Source organism: Taeniopygia guttata, chromosome 1, assembly GCF_048771995.1.
Source record: "Taeniopygia guttata chromosome 1, bTaeGut7.mat, whole genome shotgun sequence".
NCBI classification, from domain to species: domain Eukaryota; kingdom Metazoa; phylum Chordata; class Aves; order Passeriformes; family Estrildidae; genus Taeniopygia; species Taeniopygia guttata.
In genome coordinates this window covers 107,085,431-107,112,123 of record NC_133024.1, presented here as the reverse complement: position 1 = coordinate 107,112,123, position 26,693 = coordinate 107,085,431, and the positions used below count along the sequence as shown (strand labels likewise).

General features: G+C 40.3%; 1 protein-coding gene across 1 annotated transcript; it reads right to left on the bottom strand.

Moving 5' to 3' along the window:
• Nucleotides 1-114: 114 nt before the first annotated feature.
• On the bottom strand, nt 115-19,747 carry CYBB (cytochrome b-245 beta chain). The gene is made up of 13 exons (XM_002193243.7): nt 19,604-19,747; nt 17,149-17,244; nt 15,625-15,735; nt 12,175-12,259; nt 11,086-11,231; nt 10,095-10,285; nt 6,429-6,558; nt 5,435-5,527; nt 3,818-4,071; nt 3,394-3,556; nt 2,429-2,575; nt 1,130-1,254; nt 115-413 (listed from the first exon to the last, which is right to left on the bottom strand). Exons 1-13 carry the CDS (start codon nt 19,646-19,648, stop codon nt 287-289), a joined length of 1,713 nt encoding a protein of 570 aa, XP_002193279.3. The 5' UTR covers nt 19,649-19,747; the 3' UTR covers nt 115-286.
• Between the last annotated feature and the right edge of the window lie 6,946 nt (nt 19,748-26,693).

The window sequence follows — 26,693 nt, the reverse complement described above, 5'->3', positions numbered from 1 at the left end:
AACAATAGGAGGATAAAGGCAGTTAATTGAGGGGAAATCTCCTCCCGACATACAAATAAAACAGATTTCTACTAAATTGCCAGCACATGGAGGGAAGTGAAAACTTCCCCAAGGTAGAACTTGACTCTTTTATTCTACCACAGAGCCAAAATAATTCCCAAGAAGCAAAGGGACCTGTGTTAGTGTAGCTGAAATTTAGAAGCTGGGCTGTCCTTCCCAGACTCCAAACAGAAAAATAGATTCAGTCTTTAGATTTTGCTTTTAATGACTCCCACATACTTGGGAGTTAGAAATTTTCTTTGTTAAAAATGAAGTGTACTCCTCGTGGATCAGCTTCTGAGTTGCTGATGCTCTGCTTGTTGAGTGTGTCAGCCAGGCCCTCAGGACCACAGAGAAAAACACCTATTCTGGAGCTGTTAAGAAAATGAAAATATGGTCAGAAACTAGGTATGGAGCAGCTAGATATTGTCCATGTAAATATTTTTTATGTTCTATAGATGTAAGGTTTTTTTCCCAATTACAGGAACTGAAGTAGAACTGGATGTATATCCCCTAAACCTTATAACCCCTTCAGACTTATTGCTGCTTCTAAAACAAATGCTGGGCTAAATCTCAGCTCAGCCTTAGTCAGTGAAGACAGGTTTATTGACCTCACTGAATCAAAGAAATAGAGATTAAAAGAGTTTACGGCACAAATTCTTGAGAGGAGCTATTCTGGTTTTTTCCTGCAAATTTTGGGTGGTTAGCTAAAGGTCATCCACATTCAGGTTTGGTTTCTAGAGGCAGAAAGTGGTTTTGGAGGTGTTTAGACACCATCTGATATTCCTATTTACTTCATCTAGAAGAATAGATTCCGTTTTTTCCTGAATCTTCTGCTAGCAATTAGACAATCCAAGAAGTATCTTGTGAAAAAGGAATTATTTCTTTAAAAAATGTAGGTCAAAATAATTTGTTCAAGACCATAGATCATTTCCATGGCTGAAAAAAGAATAGAAAATACCTGGAGATAGGTAGGGGGAAAAAATGCTCCTCAAAGTTTATCAGCCAAAGGAACAAGATTGTGCTGTTATGATGTCTATGGCCATTAAATAGAGGAAGCCCCAGACACTATAAATGTGCAAAGGTTTACCCAGGATGCTTCCCCGCAATCGTTTTGAACTCATTTTCCCAGTTAGGTCTTCCATACAAGGTTTTCTGTTTCAGTCCTGTAATCACATCTTTCTCTTCTTCATGATGCACTACAAAGTGAGTGGCCTGTGGGAAATGAAAGACAAAGGACAGATAAATACAGCAGCATTGTGTTCTGGTTAAAAAAGAATAATGTCAATACTGACTGAATTATTTCCCTAATGAGATTATGGAATTTATGGTGTTTTGCAAGGAAAGCTAAGACTTATAAAATCCTCACTATCAGTGTCTACCCCTTCCTTCTCCCCAGACTGGATGATCTCAAGAGTTAAAGCTATGAAACACTGAACACAGCAATTAATTGTCGGGGTTTTTTTTTCAATGAACAGGTTTAGTCTAAGAACTCTAACATAGTACTGCAAATTTAAAAATCCCTTCCCTTCAAATACAATAACAAGACTCCCTTGACCATAATGAAATCCTGCCAGTTTGTTCTCTGGAAGGTTTGATCCATATGAGGAGGTCTTGCTTGTGTAACTTCCAACTAGACAGCTAAGTTACGTAAATGAAGGAAGAGATGTGGTTAAAGAAATAAGCTCAGGCCTTACAGAGTTCTGTAGCCCTTTTATATGAGACAAAAAAAAAAAAAAAAAAAAAAATTACAGGTAACTTTACTCCCAAGGAAAAGAATGTGGGACTTTTCTTCATTCCTTCCTGGTTTTTTTGACATTACATATGTGATAACTTCCCTGCTGCTCCCCCTCCCTGTCTCTCTAGCTGAGCTAAGCATTTTGGGCACATGGTGAATTTTGCAATGGTGTGATAAATGTAATATAAAGCACCAGTAAAAGTAACAGAGTGAGGGCTTTTCCTGACTCAATCCCACATTCTCAAGTGTTCGTTCCTTTGCATCCCCACAGCAACCTACCACCACAGGACAGGGAACTCATGAAACAAATATACTGCTATGGTTCAAGCTTTGTGCATTGGCTTCCCTGGTTCCTAAAGGTCTTAGTTACAGCACCAGCTGTTTTAGAGGTTTGTACATGGTCAGCTGAGGTTCCTCCTGTGAACAAAGCCTGATTCCCACAGAGCACAGCCAGAGGAAACCAGAAAGGAAATCAGTGCACATGAACAGCCGATCCCATGTAACTTCTGATGGATCACTCCTGTCTGCACACAAAACCTCTGAGAGGCAGATGGAAGCTCAGGATAAAAGACCATTTGAATAGTTATGAAAACAAATGTTCTGACATTAACCTCAGTTTTATGGCAGTGATATCCTCCACTATGTGGTTACCTGAGTTTCATCCCAGCCTGTAAGGTAGATGTTATAGCTCAGAAACTCTGCATTGTTCCTCTCCTGCATTTGAGCCTCCAGAGATTGCAAGAGGTCAGCAAACCATTCAAAGGCATGAGTGTCCCTGCAAAGCCAGTAAAAATAAATCTGGAAGAGACAAGAAAGCTGTCAGAGAACACAGGCACTTATGTTTTCCAGGTTTATGTCTGCTGACAGAGTGAGGATTATAGACTTTGTAAAAAATGTCCTGAGCACTTCAGTATATGGGTAGGATGGTATTGAAGCTATTTAGGAATTCTGATGCTGAGAGGGTTATAAAGCTGAATGATTGACTGCAAGAACAAGGAAATATCTTCCTGTTTCTTTTCCATATTTTTAGCTTGTAATGTTTCCACTCTTATCTCTTGTAAAACAGTTTGTTAGGACATAAAGAATTGATTTAGAGGTGAACTTGTTTTCTGTCCACTGGCAGGCAAGATAAAGTAGGTAAAAAAACCAGTTCTGTTCTCTGAATATGACCATAACCGCAAAGTGTGACCCCACACCTCTGCACAGGGAGTTTCCAGGGGCAGGAGGGGAGAGGAGGATGCTTCCATTGCTCTTCTTACAAAAAGCCTTTCTCTTTGTGCTGGGGGAAGGAATGCAATATTTGCTCAGGCTGTTTTAGTGCCTTGAACTTTGTGTTTCTCAAGTAGATGAGCACCATTTCTACTGCAACTGGAAATTCCCAGGGCCACAGTCAGGATTAGCATGTGTGATTTGGCTTGTAGACTATTTCTCCTTTCATTATATTTTTGCTTTGGATCCTCCTGTTTTTCTTCCTGCTAACCTTGGGAGGCAACAGGACTCTTCCGTGTTTTAGGACTCATGCATGCCTGGAGCCAGATCACCTTTGCTGTGCCTGCTTTGATTTGGGCCCTTGGCCTTTGAACAGTTACAGAGATTTGGGAAAAAGGACACAATACCTTCTTGAGCTTTAGGTTGGTGGCATCATGGCAGTATTTGTACCAGACAGATTTGAGGACAGATGCAAAGGGGGTGACCCCTATTCCAGCTCCAACCAGCATCACAGTTTCATAACTGAACACATCCTCACTTGCTGTTCCAAAGGGGCCATCCACAGCTATCCTGGAATTGAAAGTAAATTAAATCAGTAGTGAATATTTATTAACACCATTTAAAAGGACAGTTAAAAGGTATTTTTCTGCTACAATACATATTTGGACTGAATACTAGTCAACAAATGGAGAGGTGGAGCTGATAGAAAAAACTGCCAAGAGCACCTAAGGTCCACATCTGTGTCACCATTTGATGTTTGTATTTGCTTGACCAATATTTAAACTGCCATAGGTGTTTTTTGATTTTACCATGGAGGCTCTTTGTACATACTTGGGCAACTTCCATGCCTCCTGGAATTCTTGTTTATCACACCCACAGGCATTGAACAAGCCCTCTGTCCAGTCTCCTACGATACGGACGTGAATGCTGAAGTAATCCTCTTCTGGAGCAGAAGTCAGTGTAAATGGATGCCATTCCAGTTTAGACACTGCTGGACATTGGACAAAAATGTATTGTCCAACCTCCATCTTGAAGCCTTTTTTCATCATCTGGAGCTCAATTGTCTTGAAGGGATGAATGACCACCTACAGTGAGAAGGGCAAAGGGAAAAATAAGGAAAAGAAAATGTCTGTCTTCACTGATGTATCTCATTGATGTATCTCACTGATGTATTTACATCCACCATCACTAACATCATTTCTGCTATGAGAGCAAGGAAAGGAGGTGAAACCTTCTTCCCAGCAGAACTGAGAGTGAGCAACAGCACCTGGCAGGCAGATGAAAGCCTGCAGAGGATGCTGATGTTTTGGTTGAAGTATTTTCTCACACCACACTTGCTGTCACTGCAAAGGGGACAGGCCAGCCTGGCACATCTTGTAACACATCACCAGATCTGTGTGAGCACATTGTTAATTCCAGATGGACCTTACCCAGTGGCACAGAGCACAGAGTTAATGGGCCTGACTGTAAATATAGGGGCAAAACCACAGGGCTATCCTGCAGATATTGGATAGGTAGGACCACTGGAAATGGATGTTTTCTTGTTTTAGTTGGGTGGGATCTTGGCTATTCTTTAAAAACAATCTTCTAGAAGTAAAACCAGTAATTCTAGTTTTCACTCTAATTTTTAATCCTAAACTTGTCAGCTGAAATTATTTTCATTTTTCAAAAGAGATTTGCAAGAGGGAGAATCAAGCCTCTCTGTCTGTTAATTTACGTATTAACTGTGGTGTTTAGGATTGTGAAGGAAATTTTCTGCCAACAGGGCACAAAACAGACACCATAGAAATATAGTCTAGAAGTGGCTCAGAGGAGATGTTGGTAAAATTATCAAAAGCACACAGATATTTGGGAGCTTGCCAATGTGTCAGCATCATTATAGAGCACATTAGAAACACCTAATGTCATTCCTCAAACCCTGCTATGATTTGAACATGGAGTGTCCTCAGGAGCAGCACAGTGCCATGTGAGGAAATTACACAGGGAAAAGCCAGGATAGTTATCATATATTTGAGCTTAGTTCTGTGCTAATTCAGCTGTCAGAATTTCAGGATCAGTGTTAATATCTCTGCAACACACCATGGGAATGGAAACTCAGAATTAGATTTGGATACATAAAATAAACATGTTCTTAACTTGTTTTCAGAGGTCATTTGTTCTGTGTCTTAAATTAGTCTCAAGTCTGTAGAATTTCTACACTATGGAATTTTTCACCCAATACAAAGAAAATCCATTTCTTTCCTAAGATTCAGTTTTGTGCCTTAGCTGACTTCCTCCTCTTGCTCACTTTTAGAGGCTGCATTTGGATGATAGACGTTGGCATCATGACAGCAGTCAGAACATTCCTTCCACTGATAACTTGGGTATGTAGAAGCCTCTGTCTTTGCTGCAGCATTTGGAGAAGAAGGTGATGCTTTGCCTGGTATTAAGTGCAACATCAGCACTTACCTTTGTGATAACAACCTTCTGCTGTGACCTCCAAAACCGCACCAGCCGCTCACACAGGTACAGGAACATGGGACCTACCACCCACTTCCACGTCTGCAAGCAGAAAAAAACAAGTCAGATGGTGAAGATCACAGAATCATAGAAAAGTTTGACTTGGAAGAGATATTAGAGATCATCCAATTCCAATGGGGACAGGGACACCTTCCACTAGATGAGATGTCAATTTAGATCAAATTAAATCCTGGAAATTCTATAAGCAGAGGTGAAGTTCAAGTAATCTGTGTTCTGTATTAACCAGATTAGGGAATCCTTAAGATATATGAAAGCTTCAGAATTCTGGTCAGAGAGGGAAATTCTTTCTCTGTTGAGTGCTGCAGCTGGCTTTTTAGTTTCTACTAGAGTTACAGCAAGGCATTTTCCTGCAAGTAATTTTGTCTCTGTCTAAAGAAGAATGTAATGAAGTGACATGTGGTATTAAGGTATTATTGACTCGGGTCTGTGTTACTACAGGAAAAGATGTGGTTTCTGTTAACAGACAATTCTGAACTGTGAAAGAAAAAACAGCCTGGTTAGTCAATAAAAGGTGAAGTTTCAAATTCACATTTCCAGGGGTGAATTACAGGGCTTATTTTCTTGCTAATGATCATTAGTCCATAAATAATGTTAAACTATTTATTGTGAGAATGATACCACTTTCTAGATATCCCCAGGAGCCATTACTTTGCAGTTTACTTTTTGGATAAAAAGTTCTCAGATACCAATTGCTCTTTTGCTTTATCTGTCAACTGTGCTTATTTTACACCACACTGGAAGTGTGTAGTCTGGAGTCCACTTCTGCTTACAACCCACTGTGTTAAAATCTCTTGCTTCATGCAAAGAAAGCTGCCACTGAAGAGTGATGAGGGTTATATGAATGGTTTTCTATGCAATTTAAGAAAAAAAAAAAAAAAGTAAATATTTTCAATTGGATTTACACACAAGCCGCTGTTCTTACCATAGGAGGATTCCCTGCAAACTGAGGGATTGGACAAGCCTCAGTCTTTCCCCAGTGACTGAAGTTCTTGTAGCAAATCTCTGGGTTGTGTTCAGCCAGACTTTCAGCTGTCTGTCCCCGTACAATACGACTGGGAAAAAAGTAAAGATCATTAAAGCAATTAAAATTAAAATTAAAGTATCTGTTCCTTATTGTTATTCTATTTATGTACTACTCTATTTATATGGAGTTGTCGATTTCTGCACTGCTACAGCTTTGATACGGATTTACTGCTCTAATCTACCCACAAAGTTACCATTAAAGAAATAAAAATGGAGAGGGAAGCTTGTGAGATAAAACCCTGATTTCAAGATTAGGTGAGGAACTGAGAGTTACATCCATTACCACTTCGAGGATGTGGTTACGATTAGAAAGCTTCATTCTTTTCTGAGTTATCCTACTTTTTTCTTCAATTAAAAAAACAAAACAAAACAAAACAAAACTGCTCAAAAGAAATAAAACAACCAAAACAACCAAAACCTGGAATGGACACGTAATCAATTTGCTACTGGCCACTATAGAGACCATTTCTGCTGTTTATTTCAGAAATTTGGAGATCCCTTTCCAACACACATTCTTCCTTTGGCCCTTCCTCTCCTTCTTATGTTCAGGTGCTATGAATGAATACAGATGTTTTTGACACAAGCAGCTATTGCAGCTATAGCAGCTTGCATTAGCTGATTATCTGGCCTCAGTTTTCTTGCTTGGTTGGTTCTTTATTTATTTGTTTGTTGTTGTTTGTTTTAGTAACAAATAAAGAATCCTGAATTATCGCGTACAGCTGTATTTCCAGTAGCAGAACTGGTGCAGAGAGGTAATTTCAGTTTAAAGGGGCAAACGCCTATTCTTTTTCACTATTTCCTGTCTCCATCTGGAGTTCTGCCAACTCAGGATCTTAGTAGAAAAATTCAGTTTAAGATTTGCTGGATTTTCCCTAGAAACAGTCTGCTTCTGATCAGGCTGTTCAGTTTTATGCCAACGTGATTCTTTGATATCTTCTCCTCATGATTTCTCTTTCTGCTTTTCTAGCTCAGTTTCTGTGGACTAGATTACATTTCTGATATTTCAAATACCCCATGGTATCTAAGCCATATGCATGCCTAGCTTTGTGTGACAGATTTTTCAGAAAATTGCTACAAAACCTCTGCACAGGGTTGAGAGATACTTCTCATAAATATTACTAATGAAGCTCTTCTTCATTAAATGTTTGATTTATATCCTGTCTGAAAAATAAAGGGAAGCAGTGACACTGCCCCAGCAACATCACGAGTTGCAATTTGCAGGAACATCAGCAATTGCACTTCACTTCCCCACTAATGACAACGAGTTCAGCTGAGCCATCTCTGGGATGAGTTACAGGAACAGGAGGAGCCCATTTCCTCCACTGTCCACCCCATTGCTTAAGGGAAAGGGGACCTGGGGGTTTTTGCCTTCCCCTGTGCTCTGATCAGGGTTTGACAATGTCAGTACCCTGTACAAGAGAAGGAAAAAAACTTATTTCCTTTTATCAGTCAGTGTAGATGCTCTTTCTAGTATTGTAATTAAGCTTTCAGCAGTACAGCCTTGTGATTACTGCTTTTTTGGCTGAAGGTTTTCCTTTAACTCCAAAAGAGTGAACTGCACCTCTGTACCTGCTCCTCTTTACATTTACTGTGCTGGGAAATTTGGGACATTTGTCTGTGATGCAGAGCTCATATACAAAACAACATCAGTGCTTCAAAGGGCTGTAACAGCTTATAACAGATAAGAATAATTGTAGAGTCAGAGAATAAAATCACACAATGGCTTGGGTTGGAAGGGACCTTAAAGATCATCCCGATCCAACCCCCCTGCTATGAGCAGGGACAACTTTCACTGGACCAGGTTGCTCAGAGCCCAGTCCATCCTGGCCTTGAACAATTCCAGGGATGGGGCAGCCACAGCTTCTCTGGACAACCTGTGCCAGGGCCTCACCACCCTCACAGTAAAGAATTTCTTCCTAACATCTGATCCAAACCTACTCTCAGTTTGAAGGCATTCCCCTATGTCTCTCACTCTGTGCTCTTGTAAAAAGTCTCTCTCCATCTTTCTTGAATCTGCCCCTTTGATGCTATTACTAACCTTTGACTCAGCTTTCTGTATGTACAAGGATGTGTGTTTGTAGAGATTAATGAGAATACGTGTGACAGCCTTCTGTCCCCTGAGATAAACTGGTATTTATGCCTCTTCCTAACATGTTGCTTTGAGACTATCAGTTCAGACTCATTCCATGGCATCCATCTTTGCACCCTTGAGATGCCTTCCATGAGTGGAACCAGTCCATCTCGTATTTCTCTGGACTCAAAATGTCATTATTACCTTGAAGGCCAAATAACTGAGGTCACTGAGTTCGCAGCTGGAAAGAATCCTTTCCTCTACAGATGAGAATATTCCTTTGTACATCTGCTTCCAAAGGATAGCTGAACTTCACTGACAACCACTGCTGCCCAAACTCTTGTACAATTAAGATGATGCTAGTGAAGTGAACACTGAAGTAAATAAAAATTCAACTTTTATAAAATATATGCTCTCCACTGACCTCTGGAAAGGGCAATGCTTGTTTTCTGATAGCATTGTGTAGTAATTACTGGCAAGTTTGGACATTGTGTCAGTAACTATACAATGTTTGCTGCAGAAAACATGAACCACTTATTTTTTTCCTTCCACAAGTTTTGCTCAAACCATTTCCTTGTTGTGAAAGTTGGAATGGACAAATATGCTGGGGGCGATGCCCATCTGCCTTCTATTTTTGTTCTTCCTGTTTCACTTTGATTTCTGTCTTTTTAATGACACTAATGGACTGTAAGGAAGTGGTTTTAAATAGTCATTTTTGCTGGGTATTTTTAAAGCACACTTTCTATTGCATGTAGGTCTTCCTTTAAAATGAGCAATGTAGTGTAATTATGAACTATTTAAATGTAGCTTGAATACTTGAGTCTTTTTTCTTTATTCACCAGTTCTTTGGTTTTATAAAATGTATCTAAAGTTCATCTTTTTAAGTGCTAAAACTGTGTTTGTGTAGTGCTAAAACTGTTTCATTAGGCTTTTCAGCTCTTTCAGAAGAAGATAAGGAATGAAGAAACAGCAGAAAAATATATTTGGAATTTGAAAGTTAGAAGACTTTACAAATGCCTATATCTAAGTTGAAACAGCTAAAAATCTATTCTTAAATGCTGCTGATATTACAAGTTCATCCAAGCCTGAAAAATAAATTGATATTACTATAGTTTTCATTATCCAATAAAATTCTAGACTCTGTAATTTTTATACTGAGATGTCCTTACATGCATGTGTGTGTGATGCAATTCCTCTTAGGACAGAAAGGTAAATTCACAGTTAGAAATAGAAAACTTGGAAAATTGCAATTAAGATGTCAGAAGAAGTTGAGTGATAGTGAGTTTAAGTGTACCAAAGTCACATGAAACCTCCTGTGTGAGGACAGCTTGTGCAAGTATCAGTGAGAGCCTCCTGACTCTCAGAGCCTCTGCTGGCCCATCACTGCTTTGAAAACCACTGCTGCTCAGTGACAGAAGTTCTTGTACTCATGGGGGGGCTTTAAATAAAGATTCAGTAGTTATCAGATATTTTGTGATAAGTGCAAATACTCACCCAGCACCGTGGATGACAAGGCCAATAAAGAAGATGACAAAGAGATGATGGGTGTACCAAAATACTTCAAAATATGACCTCCGGATGGTTTTGGTGGATGAGGTGATGATGAGGATGAGGGCCAATGTGATGACAACCCCAGTGATGCCAGCCAAGTAGGTGAAAGCCACATAGAGGCCCCCAACAGGATTCTGTGAAATAATTGCACACTTTGGTCTAAGGAAGGGTTTGCACCAAAGCACAGCCAACTGAACCACCACTCACCAAAACCTTTACCTTGTTATAAGTCCTTAAGTCATCTGATGCCAAAATCCCACTGAATTTTTGTTGAACTCCACATTTACCTTTACTAAGGTAATTGCAAGTAGAGAGAATGTGTTTCCCATTAATTAACACACCAAACATGGTTTCTTACTCTAGCATGGCTCAGCAGGACTGCTTTGGGGAAGGTGAATACATTTGCACAGCTCTGGTGTTCAAAGCTGGAGTCCTACATCCATATTTTGGGAGCTAAATGAAAACTCTCCTTTTTCTGGTGTTGTACAGCTGTGGGACTCAAAACTCATGCAGAGTTTGGATGCTCAGCGCTCTTCTGAGAAGTAAGGAAGCCCCATCTTTTCTTTTTCCCCACTGACCAGAGCTTAAACCACCCAACTTCAAAACCTTTCCCTTTACTTCTGTTTACCTTTCTGAGAGCCATGGCTAAGTCAGAACACTGCTTTCCTTACAGGGTATATTTTTACATAATGGTTTAGAATTACTCTGAAATCCTCAGGTGGAAAAGTTTAAAGTACTACCAAAATTCAGCAATTACCAAAGTTCAGCAATTCTATTACTGGCAAATATAGAAGAATGGATTGTACAAGGTTTTTCTGCAAGATGGCCCAAACCCAGACTGTGGACACCAGAAATAGGCACTCTGTTCAAATGCTCTTAAAATGATCACCTACACAAATGGAATGATGACCCTCCAGAGTCTGATGTCACTTACAGGAATGGTTTGTCTGAAGAAGTTGACATAGCTTTCCTTTGGTTTGTCTCCAAGGCCAGAAAGTGCAGCTGCCAGGGTGCCCTTCTCTTCAACACGGGCTTGCACACTCCACTCGACGTTGAATAAGTGTGCAATGGTGTGAATTGCTAGGAGTGACAGGAAAGGAGTAATCAGCACTGACCACAAGTACTCCGTGGTTCTGGGTTACATTTGAAACTTTATCACACTTGTCAACTGCTGCTTAAGAGCTCTGCTGCTCTTGCCATCATCACAATTGCAGATCACTGATGTGTTTTACTGCTAAAATTTTACCACCTGAATTTTACAGTTTTTGGGTGAGGAAGGGAAAGAAGTAAAGGGAAATTTTCAATATGTTCTTGTTCCACAAAGGCTTTCAACAATTCAAATAGTAGTACCCTGACATATGGGATACTGAAATATGGAATGGCTTAAACTATTTGTCAGGGTCATCCTCATCCAGGACTTCTGTAAAAGAGCCAAGAACTGAATCTGTATTTATCTGGAGTCATATTTGTTAGTGCTGCTTTGTTCTGCAGTTTTGCTAATAATCATTAGTAATATTCTTGCTGGGCTGAATGCATCCAAAAACCTAAACCACCTGAGGTGTTCACATGAATTCCATTATATGTTTTTGTAGGGTAAAATTGTACAATGCTTTTCAAAATTTGAACCACCTCCTATAAGCAGATACTTATTTATCTTCAAAACAGGTCCAAGCTTTTTATATCCTTTTTAAAAAATAATTTCTATTATTTGTTTCAGACATGCTAGGTAAGAAGTAAGTCTAAACAAGAATTAAATCCAGCATATCCAGTTCTCAGGACATTGCTAAACACCCTTTATTAAACTATCATAAATGGTACTGATAATTCAAAATAAAGGTATTCTTTCTTATCTTTTGCTCTCTGACAGTTGGCACATATCTGGAAATTGATTTAAGCCTTGGCACACAATGACTCCTTTAATGAAATCAGGTCTCTGCCCATAACCTTAAGAACTTTGATGCCACCTGGATTCCACGTAAAATACACAAGAAAGTAATAAACAATGAAACATTAGATTACCAACCAGTGTGAAGGGCGATCATCCAGGCCACCATTTTGTGAAAGGTGAGGTTTCTGTCCAGCTGTCGCCTGACACGGGTAGAGCAGCACTTTGGGTAGAAAGAAAAATGTATTTGAAGACTATTTGTGTTGTCTTTGCACACTTTTTAAAGGCAGGGACAAAACCAAAAGGCCTGAGCACACTGGTGGCATTGCTCGGAAAAATGTAGAATTCCAGAATATAGACAAAAATATTTCCCCCTGTCTTTCAGAAAACAGGAATTCCAGATTATGTTTTAACACATCCCCCTGAAACAAGTATTTGATAAGGAGAAAAAATTTAACATCTAGTATGAGAAAGGAATACATCTTTCTTATCTGTTTTAAATGTCACATTACAAACAAAATTAGAGATCACAGTCTGCCATGGCAGAGTAACTGTTCTGGCAGCACCAGGATCCTTTTGTGGTTCACAATCTAGAATCAGGCTGCAAGGTTTGGGTGTAACAGGGAACTCCCACCCCAAATCACATCACCTATGGCAGTGATAAGAAAGCATTCCTTCCCCAAAATACCAGGTTTACTTCCCAGGCATTCACCTACAACTTGATTTTGGAGTTACCCCCAAAAACCCAGCAAAAATCTCTGCAGATACAAAACAAAGAAATCAATTCTCAAGAATAACAGAATAATATTTTCATTATTAATGATGATGGACTCCTAACAGACCCTATATGAATTCTGCTGCAGCCACTGGGAGTTTTCCTAAAACCTTAAGTCCCTGTAAAGCTGACATTTGCTGTCTCCACACAATAAAAGGCATGATTGTCATGTGCTGTATGTTTGCATTGCGTTTGCTGACCGGATAAGGGAAGAAAACACTAAGCAAACTATCACAAGTATTCCCTCACGAGAGGCAAACACTCTGGGGCTGCCACAATCACTTAAGACCATAATAACAAGCAGGAGAAATTTGGCCTTTTTGTATCACCTGTATTTAGAAACAATAAAAAAAAGATTGTAGAATGAAATGTAGCATAGTGAGGCAGTGCTCGACTCCCCTGGAAAAGCCACTTGATCTAGGAAGTGAGGCCAAGCAATGGCAGTGGGCTCCAGCTGCCCTCAGTCATGGGGCTCCCTAACAACAGTGAATACAGCAACGATGGGCATGCAAAACACAACACAGCTCTCTTCAATTAAAATCAAATCACTTTGTAACGTGATTTCTTGGTGGCAGGATGGAGAGGGCGAGATTTCTTAGTACATTCCCTTTGAATGCTGTGTTTGAACTATTCTTTCCTCTTCTTGACACCAATGCATCAGGAAGGTCACTACTCTTCCAATAAGTTACTTGATATTAAATATTTCTCTCTCATAGACCCTCACAGTTGTTACCTGCAGAGCATAGCTCATTAAAGACAACAGCACAACAAGCATAAGCAGCTGTCCCCCTGTGCTAAGGCCACCACAAGCACTGCCACTGCCAGTGGCTCACTGGGCCATGTGTGTTTTGCTTAAGATCTAAAATTACATCCTTCCTGAGGTGTAGATTTACTGCAAAAAAGCAACTGGAGCTAAACAAACACCAGCTGTCTAAGGGTCCTATTCTATGCCCCTCCCTGCCCTCCTTGCTCATGCTCAGAGCCCCTTGCTTCCTCATTCCCAGCTGTCAGCAGCAGAGAGTGCTGCCAGCAGGAATGGAACTGGAGCTCCCTGCCTGGAACTCACTTTTATCTGGGTGGAGTCTGAGTGACTCTACCACAGTGCCCAAGGCAGAAGAACTGACCCTGTAGTTTGAATACAAAGAGGCGCACTTTCCCAAGATCTTGGTTGGAAAAGTTATGTTATGCATGCTAGGAGAGGCGCAATTCAGGACAAGTAGCTTAAAGTCCCAGCTGGAATACAGTTCTCAACACCTGGAATCAGGTTTTGGCTTTCCAGTAGTCTCCATATGTATCCCCAGCTCTTTCACTGCTTTGAGCTCAGAAGGTCTATGTCCAGCCTGCTTTCACCTGGGCAATCTCAAAAATGCCTCATATGATGACTGGCTCACCATTATTTTCCTGTTGCATTCATCTATAGCAACATTAATTCTTTCTAAGTTTACGTTCATTATTGACTTCTATGGCCAGAGGAGTCAGCTCTGGATTCTGGCTGGTACTTGCTGATCTGCCTGGGGAATAACAACTTTAACCCTATATCTTTGTTTACCATCCTCTCTCCTTTTACACGAATGGAGGGTATGGCTGTGTGTTTTGTAGCACCTCAGGATCTGAAGGGGCATAGGAAAAGACTGAAAGCCTAACATGTATCTCCAAATTTATATTCCTAAGTGTTATTCCTTAGAAAGGCTAGAGCACTGGCCTTGCACATAAATATAATTTAAGAGTTTAATGTGGCAGGCACATCTCATTTATTCACACTCATTGTGAGGAGGCGTGTACTAGATGGAAGTACAGTCCATTGTGTCTCTGGTTATTTTCTTATTGCTTCATATCCCGCTTTCTTCCCTTATGAAAAACTGTTGAAATACTGCATCTATTTTATCACTTCCTCTTCTGCTCCGCCTTTTCAGCCCCTGCAGGCTATCTCATTTGCATTAAGAAATTTTTGCTGGGTTTAGAGATGAAAAACAACTTCTGGGAACTGGTTTTGTTGATCATGTTTATGTTAAAAGTGCCCAGAAAAAAAGGAGGAATCATTATACACTTGGAAGGACAATTAATGAGCTTGAGGAGAATATTGCTTTTTCCCTGGACCATGGCCTGCATTATCTGCATTATTTCTGCTGTAATAGCTAGAAATCTAGATTTTGGCAGTGTGATATAGTCAGTATTATCATAGGAGGCTTCTCCAGCTATCACTTAAGATAAGTTGTCCTTTCCTTAGTGTCAGCTCCTTAGTGCTGTGTATAACATCTGGATTTGGGAGCTAGAAAAAGTCAAAAGGCCTGTGAACTATTTCATCTAGATGGAAATGCAATTGAGAGAAGAAAGAATGTCATTTATGAGCCAGCTGAAAAAAAAAAAGTCCCGTTCTGAAAGCCTATAAAAGACTACATTTACCTTAAGGACTGGGCATTCAAAGACAGCCAGAGGCAACTATTTCCCTCTCTAAGTGGGTGTAGCATCAGTGACAAACAATAGATATGTGTGAGCATCAACAGCTTCTGCCAGCCAAAAGATGGACTTGGTATCCAGGGCAGGACCATGCCCAGGAGGCAGCTGAAAAGGGAGGACTCAAAGGAGACTAATTGAAAGCTAAACTCTCAACAGAGCTCTAGATACCCCATGGGCATTAGACCTCAGTCTTGCTCATAGCAAAACTCCAGGCTTATCTGCTTCTCATAAAAGGACATCCTCAAAATATGGTGTATTTGGGGAACTTGGACAGAGTTTCTTGGTATATTTGCAAGTCTGTTTAAGTATGAAAGATAATATCTTTCTTAAATTTTGAAATTCTTTCTTCATCTTACCGCACTTGATCCTCTGAGGAAGGAGAGCAGGTTTCGACATACTGGCAGCAGAATCAACATGCAATTGAAATTCAGGCAGGCTGCAGGGGCTCTTGCAAGAGCCAGAGCACGCTGTAATTAGAGAGATGCTGTTATTAATTGTATTACCTAAGACATTATCCAGGGCATGGACAGGTACAGATCACATTTATGTATTATATCATAACTGATATAATACATATATTATTATATGTAAATAGTAAAGAGTGTGAGATCTGGAGTTCACATTTACACCGTGAATGTTCAAAGGAATCGTGCTCTGGTCAAGTCAGAAACAGGCAGAACACACTCCTGCAGACAAACAGACACCTGTTTTCAGGTTTGAATTAATATGATTGTATAAAAAGCTCCCTGTCATGTCTGGCATTCAACAGGCAAACACAGGTGCAAATCTAAGCCATTAGTAGAGGTTTTGTGTCCCAAGGCTGTAAAGAGTCTGTGGTTTCAGTTGGTGGGGGTTATGGACAGCTTACGAGAGAAGTTCTCTGTCAGTAAAGGAGTCTAGGGAAATTTGTTCCCTCAGCTTTTAGGATCTGGTTCCCTAATGTTGGCCTTTACACCCTTAATTATTTAAAAATTTTGAATTGCTCAAAAATAAGAAAAAAATTACCATATTAATCAAAATGCAATGAAGGGAAGAAAAATAATGTTTGCTCTCCTTGCATGGATTGAGACCTTTTAGGTTTTAGAGCACAGCTGTTTGGGTTTACACTGAGCTCTCCTTATCCAAGCACAAGTCTCTGTGACTTCAAAGGCAACTGCATCAGGATTGTAAAGCACAGGATTTGGTCCACAGACCAGAAGCCGTATGCAGAATGGGATTTCATGCTTTGTAGAATTAAACTATGGCTTTGCAAACCTTCAGCAAAATGCTGTGCTCTGTAATCTGAATCTTAGGCTGATTTCTATGCCTGTGATCAGGGTTTTAAATATATGAACAAATTAATTTTCCCTGTCAATTGGTCGTGACCTGTGGTAGCTTTGGAAGCTAGTTTGTAGTAGGACACATAATGGTGCACTAACCAGTTGGATCACATGGAATAGCCCAGGATCCAGGATCACTTCACTACCTGACTACCACTTGCATTCTTGATGAATATATGAATGATGATTGCTTTTCAGAGCCCATATCTTTATAAACTATTCATGCTCTGAAAAATAATTGCAAGGAGAAATGACTGCACAACAGTTCAACAGTAATATTTTATTCATCTTTTGCTTAATAAAGTAGCCACAAAAAGTGCTTAATTTAATTACTAGGAGCATAATCATTAACTGAAAACATATTTAGAGTGGGATCTCTCTATTATGTGTGCCAGCTTTCTGTTCAGAAGCACTGAACATCTGCCTGCAGTTATCTGCTTGTATGTGATTTCTACAATAGGCTGCTGCTCCAGCCACTAGATCCAGTTTTGATCAGCTAAAACTATTCAAAATTGCTGTGTTATTATTGTCTGTAACAAAATAATAATGTCTTGTACTTACGCCAAGGAGCACTCTGGTGTAGAAGAATTTTGGTGGGACATCATACACAAGATAGTACCACCAAAAGAGGAAGACATTTAAGCCCAGCCACACAAGCTGAAAGAGAATTAAACAGGAAGCTTACAGTTTGTTGTTAGAAATAATGCATCTGGATTTACACAGTTCAGATAAGAGTCAGTTACTTCCCTGTGCTCCTGTTTGCACAGAGAGATGTACTGCAGGGTATAAAGTTTTCAGCAAGGGTGATAGAAATCTTTCTGGTATAAACAGGCTCTGATTTGTGAACACAGGGTACAAGAGTGGCAATAAACCAAAACACAGCAATGTGAAGCTGAAAGGTTTTCTCAGGTCAAGGAATTTAGGGTTGGTTGTATCAGGACTGTCATATTACAAGTGTTTAATTCTGAGTCCAGTTAAATCTCTAAATGCCACTGAAGGTTAGGGACTCTTCCAAATGGCAGTTCCACAGGCACATTAACCTATGTGAGAGGAAGACTTGGAAGCTGTGACAAAGAAGCTTGACATCTAAATTTAGATGGGCTAAATTACAAATAGGGCTGAATTCAAGAAGAGGGTCTGAAATCAGCCAGCAGGGAATATTCAACACAGGCCCTTTGGCAGCATGTAGACTACTCCAAACCAGGCTTCTGTGTAGCTGTACTGCAGAATTTTCTCACACTTACACATCCTGAGGTGCAGGCTCTTTAGGGAAAGACATGTTATTAACTCTTTGGCAGCTACAAGTTCACCTGGCAAAAAAGGTCATGATGAATCTGGGTATTTTTTGTCCTGGAGCTGGTGGGCTCATTTCACATCCCATACTTAAACATATCTATATGACTGCAACTCAGTCTAAGTAGTTTTACTAAGTGGTGCATGAAAACAGAGAAAGTCTGAGAACTACGAGAAACCCCAGAAAAGGTGACATTAGACTTCCTTGCACCTCCTAAGTCATACATTTTGCTAGATTTTTGGCTTAAATAACACTGTAAAAAACACTTGGGATTATTTAAAATACTGAAAATGTAAATAAATACTGGGAAATGAAGGGATTTCCATCAAGGTGAGGCAGTATATAGGAAATCCCCAAGTCCTCATTAAAACACCAAGCTCATCTCAGGATTAAGCGCTTAGGACACTTATTAAAAGAGACAGTGGCACACTCTGGCAGAGTGTTTCTGTTTTTTTGAGGTACAGCAGTAGGAATTGTGTCTGACCTGTTTCTGTCAAGCAGTGGACAAGCCTCTGCCTGTTCAGTGTACAGTAAAGATGTAGAGGCTACAGCAGAACACTTGGGAAGGATTTCCTGTGGTCTGTCCTTTTAGCTGATTTCTTTATGTCTGCTAGTTTCCTTCCCTATTGCCCTCTGCTTATTATAGCTTTGAGGTTCAAAAACCAAATTCCTTTTTTGAGCAAAATAAAGGTCTCTTAATTAATTCTTTTAATATTTCAGTTCTGGTAGGGGAAAAAAAAAAAGCCAAAAAACTCTTGTCAGCTTCAACTTCCTCAAGTCACTGAAGGTGACATCAAACACAGTCACTCCCTTTCAAAGCACTGAAGTGCCACAGCTCTGGGATTATGTTTCTAAATTACAAGGTTGTGTGCAAGTACTGACTGCTCATAGCAGCAGAAATGCCCCTTGGAATAAAGATGCTCACATTTCAGTCACCAAAAATATACAAACTTTACACCTTCTTTTTCTTCCTCTCAATATTTACATCTACAAACAAAAGATAACCACAATATCTGAACTGCTCTTACATTTTGTTTTGTATATGTTTTTAATACATATATGTATATGTACATATATACATGTATATGTACATATAAACATGTATATGTCTAGAGGTATACCTTTATACTGTGACATAAAAAAAGAAAACACTAGAGTATAAACTTAATTTTCTCCAAGGAGGACTGGGATTTTCCATACTTTAAAATCTTGATCAGAATTAATTTAACCTATTTTCACAGCCCCTCTATGCAAACTGTAAACAAATTCAATTAAAATAATAGCTGTCTTAATGAAGGATTCATGAATCTCTGCTCTAAATTTTTGAATCTGACATTAATAAAAATTTTATACCATCAAGACACTGTGCTTTCAGTTACACCCACTTCTGTTCATAAAAGTGCAAGAAAGGGTGATTGTTTACGTTGCTTTCTCTGTTGAAGTGCACATAGTTAAGTGAGTTTTAAAGTTGTTTTGCTTAACTAAAGTATTTCTAACAAAGCAAAGTTAATGCACAATAATTTCTCAGTTAACAATGAAGCCAACAGCAACTGATATACCAGAGAGCTCCTTAAAAATAATCTCTTGAAGCATTTCCCTGCATTTACTGCCCCAGCTTCAGCATAATCAAGTGCATCTTTCACTGGCACAGTGAGAACTGCTGTGCACAGTTTTCTGTAGAACTTTTCAGCAGACACAAATCACAATAAAAATTTGACTTACAACGACGAAGATGGACAGTCCTTCATTCTCCACCCAGTTCCCCATGGCTGCCTGAGATGTGTGTGCACAGCAGCCCTGCTCTCTCTGGGACAGCCTCTACGTCTTCTCTCAGGAGGAAGTGAGAGCAAAAGGTTGCAGCACCCTGTTTCCTTTCTTATTCATTTGGGAAATAAGTTAACTATTTAATCATGACCCCAGTACTGTTCCAAATAGGTTTCTACCATCTTTACATATAATGTTTCATAACTCATACATATATATATATATATATATATATGTATATATATATATATATATATATATATATATAATACATATAAACTGTTGAAATAGACTTTATTGTGGTACAAAGGAGAGAATAAATTATACAAGTGGTCAGGTTTTCTGCTAAAAAATGTATTGCCACTTTATATAACATTTAAAGCTGAAGTGTAACATAGAAAGAACAGAAGAGTTACCTCTGCTCAGACCTGTCTCTTTTTTAATCACCTCAGGACAGAGATACAGATCATGCTGATCTTTGTTGATAAATAATCACTAGTACTGTTTCTCTTCCAGTAAATCAATGTCCATGGAAACTTCAAAGAGTAATTTAACATTCCTCTTTGGTACTTTCAAACCTCACTAATTTGCTTCCAAAATTCCTCTCTGTTCTGGCCAAAACTGAGGACAAATGTCACAGGAGAGGCTTTTTTTCATGGTTTTGAGTCTTGCTGAATCCCCTTTGTTGGCTATTCCACATGGATCACAGAATTATAGAATGATAGAATGCTTGGGTTGGAAGGAACTTGAAAGATCATCTACTTCCAAACCCCTGCCATGGGCAGGGAAGCCACCCATTAACTCAGGTTGCTCAGTGCCCCAACCAACCTGACCTTGGATGCTTTCAGGGATGGGGTAACACTTCCAGGGGATGCTGGATGTCATCAGAGGGTCTGGTGCCCATATTTTTGTTTATGGAGGTAGCCTCTGGAAGGTAAACAGTTGGAGTGGCTAGGGAAGGAAAGGAGTGGGGCAGTTCTGATTCAAGGATGTCCATTCTTGCAGAGAAGAAAAGCCTTCTCTCCCTGCCCAGGAATGGCAGCGTTCTCACTGCCTTTTCCTTCTCCCTAGCTCAGGGTAAGTTACTTGTGCCCTCTCTAGGGTAAGCCAGTGCAGGTATCCAGGATGCTTTGAGCTTCAGCAGCTTTACCTTGCCTGGAAGTTCCTCAGGCACCACAGCCCCTGAAACATGGATTTATTGGCTCAATTTCTGGCAGGCAACAAACCCAGAAGGGGCTGATCTCGGATCAGTCACAACAGTTGCAAAGTCTGAGGTCCTTCTGACAGCCTGAACACAGACCATGAAACAGAGTACATTTCAGCTGCCCTCAGCCTAGCAATTATCAAATGCAGTAGCTGATCTCACTGCCTGAACTCAAAAGAAAGAGCAGAGGTGCTGGGCCCTTCCACAGCTGGCCAGTTCTGCTGCTCCCTGATGCTTGTGAGTTTTCTGTTACCTCTGAAAGTGACATGACAAACACAGCAAACTTTGCCTCTTGCTGCAAGTGACAAATTTGACCAAAAATTACACCAAAACCACCCCCTCATCACCCCTGATTTAATTCTGATTGTTTCACTTTCTAAATGAAATATTTTTGCTATTTTGAAAACCTGAATGTTTTACACTTTGTACTTATTTGGAAAATGAATCCTGTACAAGGAAAAAACATGTTGTCAACTGCGTATTAATTTTGTAGGAGTGTAAAACTGAAGTATGGAAAAAAATTGCTATCTTACTCTGTTTATAAAATCTGTTTCAAGCTACTTGATTACACAAAGCGTTTTTTCATCCTTCTTTGTGCTCAGAAATTCAGTCAACACTGATCCTTTTGCAGCATGACCGTATTGTAAAAGTATTCATGTCTCAGGGTTCTTCCTTTCCTCACAGTAATTTTACCTCATTGCTTAGGAATTATTTTAGCTCCTCTCCTGCTCTGCACAACAATGGTCTGTGTATTGCTGCACAAATTCAACGCCAGGTGTTTGCAATAGGCCTAGGGGTTTCACACATGTCCCTAAAAGGTACAATGAAAAATTCTGCAAGTAAAAACCCCGAAAGAGAAAGTGATGTGAAGAACAGAGTGAGAGATCCAGCTCCTCCTTCTCCCGCAGCAGGGGGAAAGCCAAGTAGAGACCTTGATTAACCTCTTCTATTTTGAAGCCTGAAGTCTTTATTTTGAATGCTGTGCAATCACTGTTTACCAACCTTCCCTTGATTCTACACCAAAGGGGAAGAAGCAAACAAAGCACTTGTCAAGTTGTCTTCTCTGAAAAGACTCTTCACATGCAGCCTGAGGCTGTCACTCTTTGTGCTTGCCTTCACTCCAGGGAATGACATAGCCTGAAACTTCTGCTCTTTCTGTTTTGTTTACAAAATAAATGATTCCAAGCTGAGAGGGCAGAAAAAGGGGATAGATATGAGCCAGGGAAAAACATGTCAATGAGTCTCCAATGACTGGCAGATCCTTCTAGGTCCTTGCTTTACAATATAATTCTCAATGCAATTCCCTGCTCCAGTGCTTCCTCACACTGACTTGCAGTCATCATGAGAGGCCCATGTGCTTTATTAAAAAAAAAAATCTATATCTATATCTATATCTATATCTATATCTATATCTATATCTATATCTATATCTATATCTATATCTATATCTATAGATAGATATATATATATATGTCTGGTCTTGCCTTGAAGTCAAGCAGCACCACCACAAAATGGGCCAGAATGTCTGTACACTGCTATTTTATTGGAAGGAATAGACACCACCAGCAATATGTCCTAAGGACAGACAGAAATTTCATCTCAGTAAGCAGGCAGTAGTTTCCAGGAAGAGCTGGACTAAAGCTGCAACAGCATAACCTCCCATGTATATAGGCAGAGGTAAAATTAACCTGCCTTTGCATAGGACTGAGGGAGGGGGAGCCCAGATGGCATCCTTTGGGCAGGGTACCAGTTTTATGGTTTGCTATTGTGGCTCTGGAACACAACCATCATCTATTTGCGAGACTTCTCTTCCCAGGGCTGCAGATCCACTTCGTTACACGTGCTGGGGATAGCCCAGGGTACCTTTTCTCTGCCTGGAGGGAGGGACTCCACCAGCGATCTCCCGCTCCAGAAAACATCTCGAGGGATGTGCGAATAGGTTCGGCAGTGTCTCCTGTGCCCGTCTCGCCCGGCTCGGCGGTTCAGCAGCCCCGCGGTGCCACCCGCTGGCAGCGCCGGCCCCGCGCCGCTCCCGGGGGAAGGAGCTGGAATCCTGCTCACTCCATCCCAGCCCCTCCCTCCGCATGCTCCTGCCCTCGTGTCTCCTCTCCTGCTGCATCCCTGCTCAAAACCACTTTCCTGCTTTTCCGTATGCTCCTGCCCTCGTGTCTCCTCTCCTGCTGCATCCCTGCTCAAAACCACTTTCCTGCTTTTCCGTATGCTCCTGCCCTCGTGTCTCCTCTCCTGCTGCATCCCTGCTCAAAACCACTTTCCTGCTTTTCCGTATGCTCCTGCCCTCGTGTCTCCTCTCCTGCTGCATCCCTGCTCAAAACCACTTTCCTGCTTTTCCGTATGCTCCTGCCCTTGTGTCTCCTCTCCTGCTGCATCCCTGCTCAAAACCATTTTCCTGCTTTTCCGTATGCTCCTGCCCTTGTGTCTCCTCTCCTGCTGCATCCCCGCTCAAAAACACTCTCCTGCTTTTCCCTCTCTCTTCAAGCGCTGCGCTGTCGAATCCCATTTCTAATTAGCAGCTCCTGATCACAGCCTGGGAAAGGACGTCCAGAGCTCCTTAACTCACTTCGTTCTTCCTAATAGGATCTGCTGCAGCTGTGTTACTCCTGACACGTGTTTGCATCCCCGTTCCACAATCAGAAATAAAGGAGGTGCCTCCCAGCCTGCTAGAGCTGCACTGTGGTAGCTCATGCCATGGTTTCAGCAGATCTCTACATCCACAGAAGTATTCCAGCATCCCAATTCACACCCAGAACAGCCACCAGGTGTGAACACCTCAGTGCCCAAACCCTGCAGCACAGGACAACACTACAGGTCTTTACAATGCTGCAGTTTGTCTTCTGAAATACAAAGGAGTGCTGTGATAATTCTTTTGCTGATTTTTCTCCCTTCCAATCCTCAGTGTGGAGGTGTGGGGGTGACCCAGCTCTGTCAGCAGAGGACTGTCCACAACCAGATACATGACAGACATATCCTTGGTTTTATGTTCATTTTCAGTAATACCAACAGAGGAAACACTAAGGAATGATGCCATGTTTAATAGATGTGCCTAAGCAAGCTAAAATGATGCAATAAATCATGGCACCAAGGAAGAGGTTTTGCTTTAAAATTATCCTTCAGCTAGATTACTAAAAGAGAGTTCATCCTTGTACCAAGATTCAACATGAAGTCTATATGATCCTAAATCATACCTAAATTGCCTCTTACTATAGAATTATACTGTTCCAGCCACACAACTGCTGGATTGATATGTTTCCCTTCCTTCATTTGTCTTGATAAAGCTTTTTTACTTCAGGATTTTCCCTGAAAACTTGGACATTTTCCTGAGACTATCTCACCTCTATCTGGCTTAAGTTACACTCAAGAGAAGTTTGGAAGTATCTATCCATCTCTTTGGGAAACTCAGTGAAGACACAAATGTCTGATAATTGTGTGTCCATAATTTAGGAATTGCACTGGGATGAATTTGTTCCAGGTTAAATTACCACTGGATGAGTAGTTATTAAAGCCTCCTGTGGTAGGACAGTTTACAGCAGTTTATCCATATACACAACCCCCTCCCTCCTGGCAATTTTAGCAGTTCCAGAGAAATCACTATGAAAAACAAAATTTCAATAAGGGGGTTAGATTAGGGACTACAATTTCCACAATATTGTTTATTAATTTGATTTCTTGTATTTATGACTTCTTAAGTTTAGATGGTTTAATAACATTTTGTTATTTTCACTGCTCAGGCTTTCAGGGGAGCAGCAATAGGCTGGAGGTACCTCATTTCTTTCAAAGTCCTGGAGGACTTTGAGATCCTCTCACACAGTCTTCTGCCAAAGCTCGAGGAGCTGTGTCCACTTTGATCAAAGTCACAGCTGTTTATTGCTAGTTACAGTGACTTATGACACTTTCTTTTGCATTAAGGGACACAATGTCATCTCACTGAGACTTTTGCTACCTGGCAGGGAGAGTCTGCCAAATCATACTCCAATCCTGTGTCAGTATTTTTTCTCCTCATACAAATACACTCCTACACATTCTAAAATTGCATTTAGTTTTCTATTACATTAGAACTTCTTTTGAATGAGTGATACACTTATGACTATAAACAGTTTGCTGTTTTTAATTTTAGATCTCCCACTAATAAAACTTCCCTTTCTCTGGTGATTTTTTTTCTTTTTTTGCTTGAAGAGACAACTGCTCACTTGCTGTTGTGCCCGGGGAAGAACAGTGATGTATGGGTTATTAAGACAGCAGCTTAAACACATAAGCCTTTGACTGCTAAAGGACACTACAGGGCAAGTGATTGATAGTTGATGGCTAATGGATTCCTGCTTGGTGCCCTTGGGGGCTTCCATTGCATTTTGGGCCAATGGTAGATTACAGTGAAGAGTCAGCTGTCTCAGGCATTTGAGTTGTCTGATGAGTTAATGCTACAGCACTCTGCAGCCCTCCCTGAATTTGCCTTACCATCACTCCTCATGGCACAACACCAACATCCTTGCTGAGGCCCACATTTCATGGCCAGGCAGGAGTAATTTTTCACTTTTTACATTATTTGCCTGTTCCCACCTGACAACTTGTCTCCTGCAAAGTTTTCCTTTTTCCTTTCCTCTGAATCTGAGGAAGCTTGGTTAATTTCTGATTCACACAGCCAATAACACAGGCAGTGTCCCAGGTTTCTCCAATCAATTACCTTTTACCTTTCTGTAAAGAACAGAAAGGTTTTTTTAGCACATCACATCTTTTCAGCTGATGAAGAAACGATCAAAGCAGGAACCATCCAGCTATGGTTAAAAAAACTACCTGACATATTGCATAGTCCATTGTTTTTCTTCCCATGCATATGGAAGGTGGAATTGTGTAAGCAAATTGCACATAATATGTCAGTGGTAACATTTCTGCTCTGACCATTAGCACTGAAATTGCCTATTTATGCTCAGATGCAGAATCAGACTACTGTGTGTACTACAACACATATCGTACATAAAATACATATATAATTACATATTTCTATATTTATATGTATTACATGCATACAAATACATATAATAGACATATAAATAAGACTGCTGGTATTAAAGTAGTAGAACAAAAAAGAATAGATAATGATTTTTTTAGCATGATGCTATGTCCTAGATCAGGATGACCTTCACAGTTTCTGCCTGGATTTCTTTCTGGGGTTTTCACTATGCCTCTCCAAGAGCATCAGTGGAGAAATCTAGGCTTACCCTCAATGCAACATGTTTGTGAGTTGCCACACACATTTACATAGGTTTGCAGTGACTTTTTTACAAATAAAATATTTAATATTTCTCTTTCTTCTGTTTGGTATTTTTTCTTCTTGTTGCTTAAAAAAATAAGAAGGGTGGGGAAGACCACAATAAACATGATGAAAAAAAGTTTAAACACCTAATTATTGTGCTTTTGTAGGGCTCTCTTACTTTCTTTGTAACTCCAAAGTTGAAGCTACTTCTTCTAGAAAATTCCATTTCCCCTCTAATTTTTTTTTTTTTTAATGACACCTGGATGCTTCTGAGTTACTGCACTGCCCACCATTATTAAAATATTTTAAATGGCAATGAAGTATTGATGCATTTCATGAGTTCAGCCCTTTTCATTGCCAGTAATGTTTGTCTCTGAAAGAGCAGTTGACTGAAAAATCTGCCTGAACATTTCACTGTGCCTTATTTCTCCATTTCTATTTAAAATGACTCCCATGAAGCAGCAGAGGGGGAGGAGTAGCCAGGACTCCCATTCTGAAGAACATAACTGGTGCTGTGAGGGCCAGCAAAGGCAGAACTGAAGCAGTCACAAGCACCTCTCTTCTGTTTGCTGTCCAGT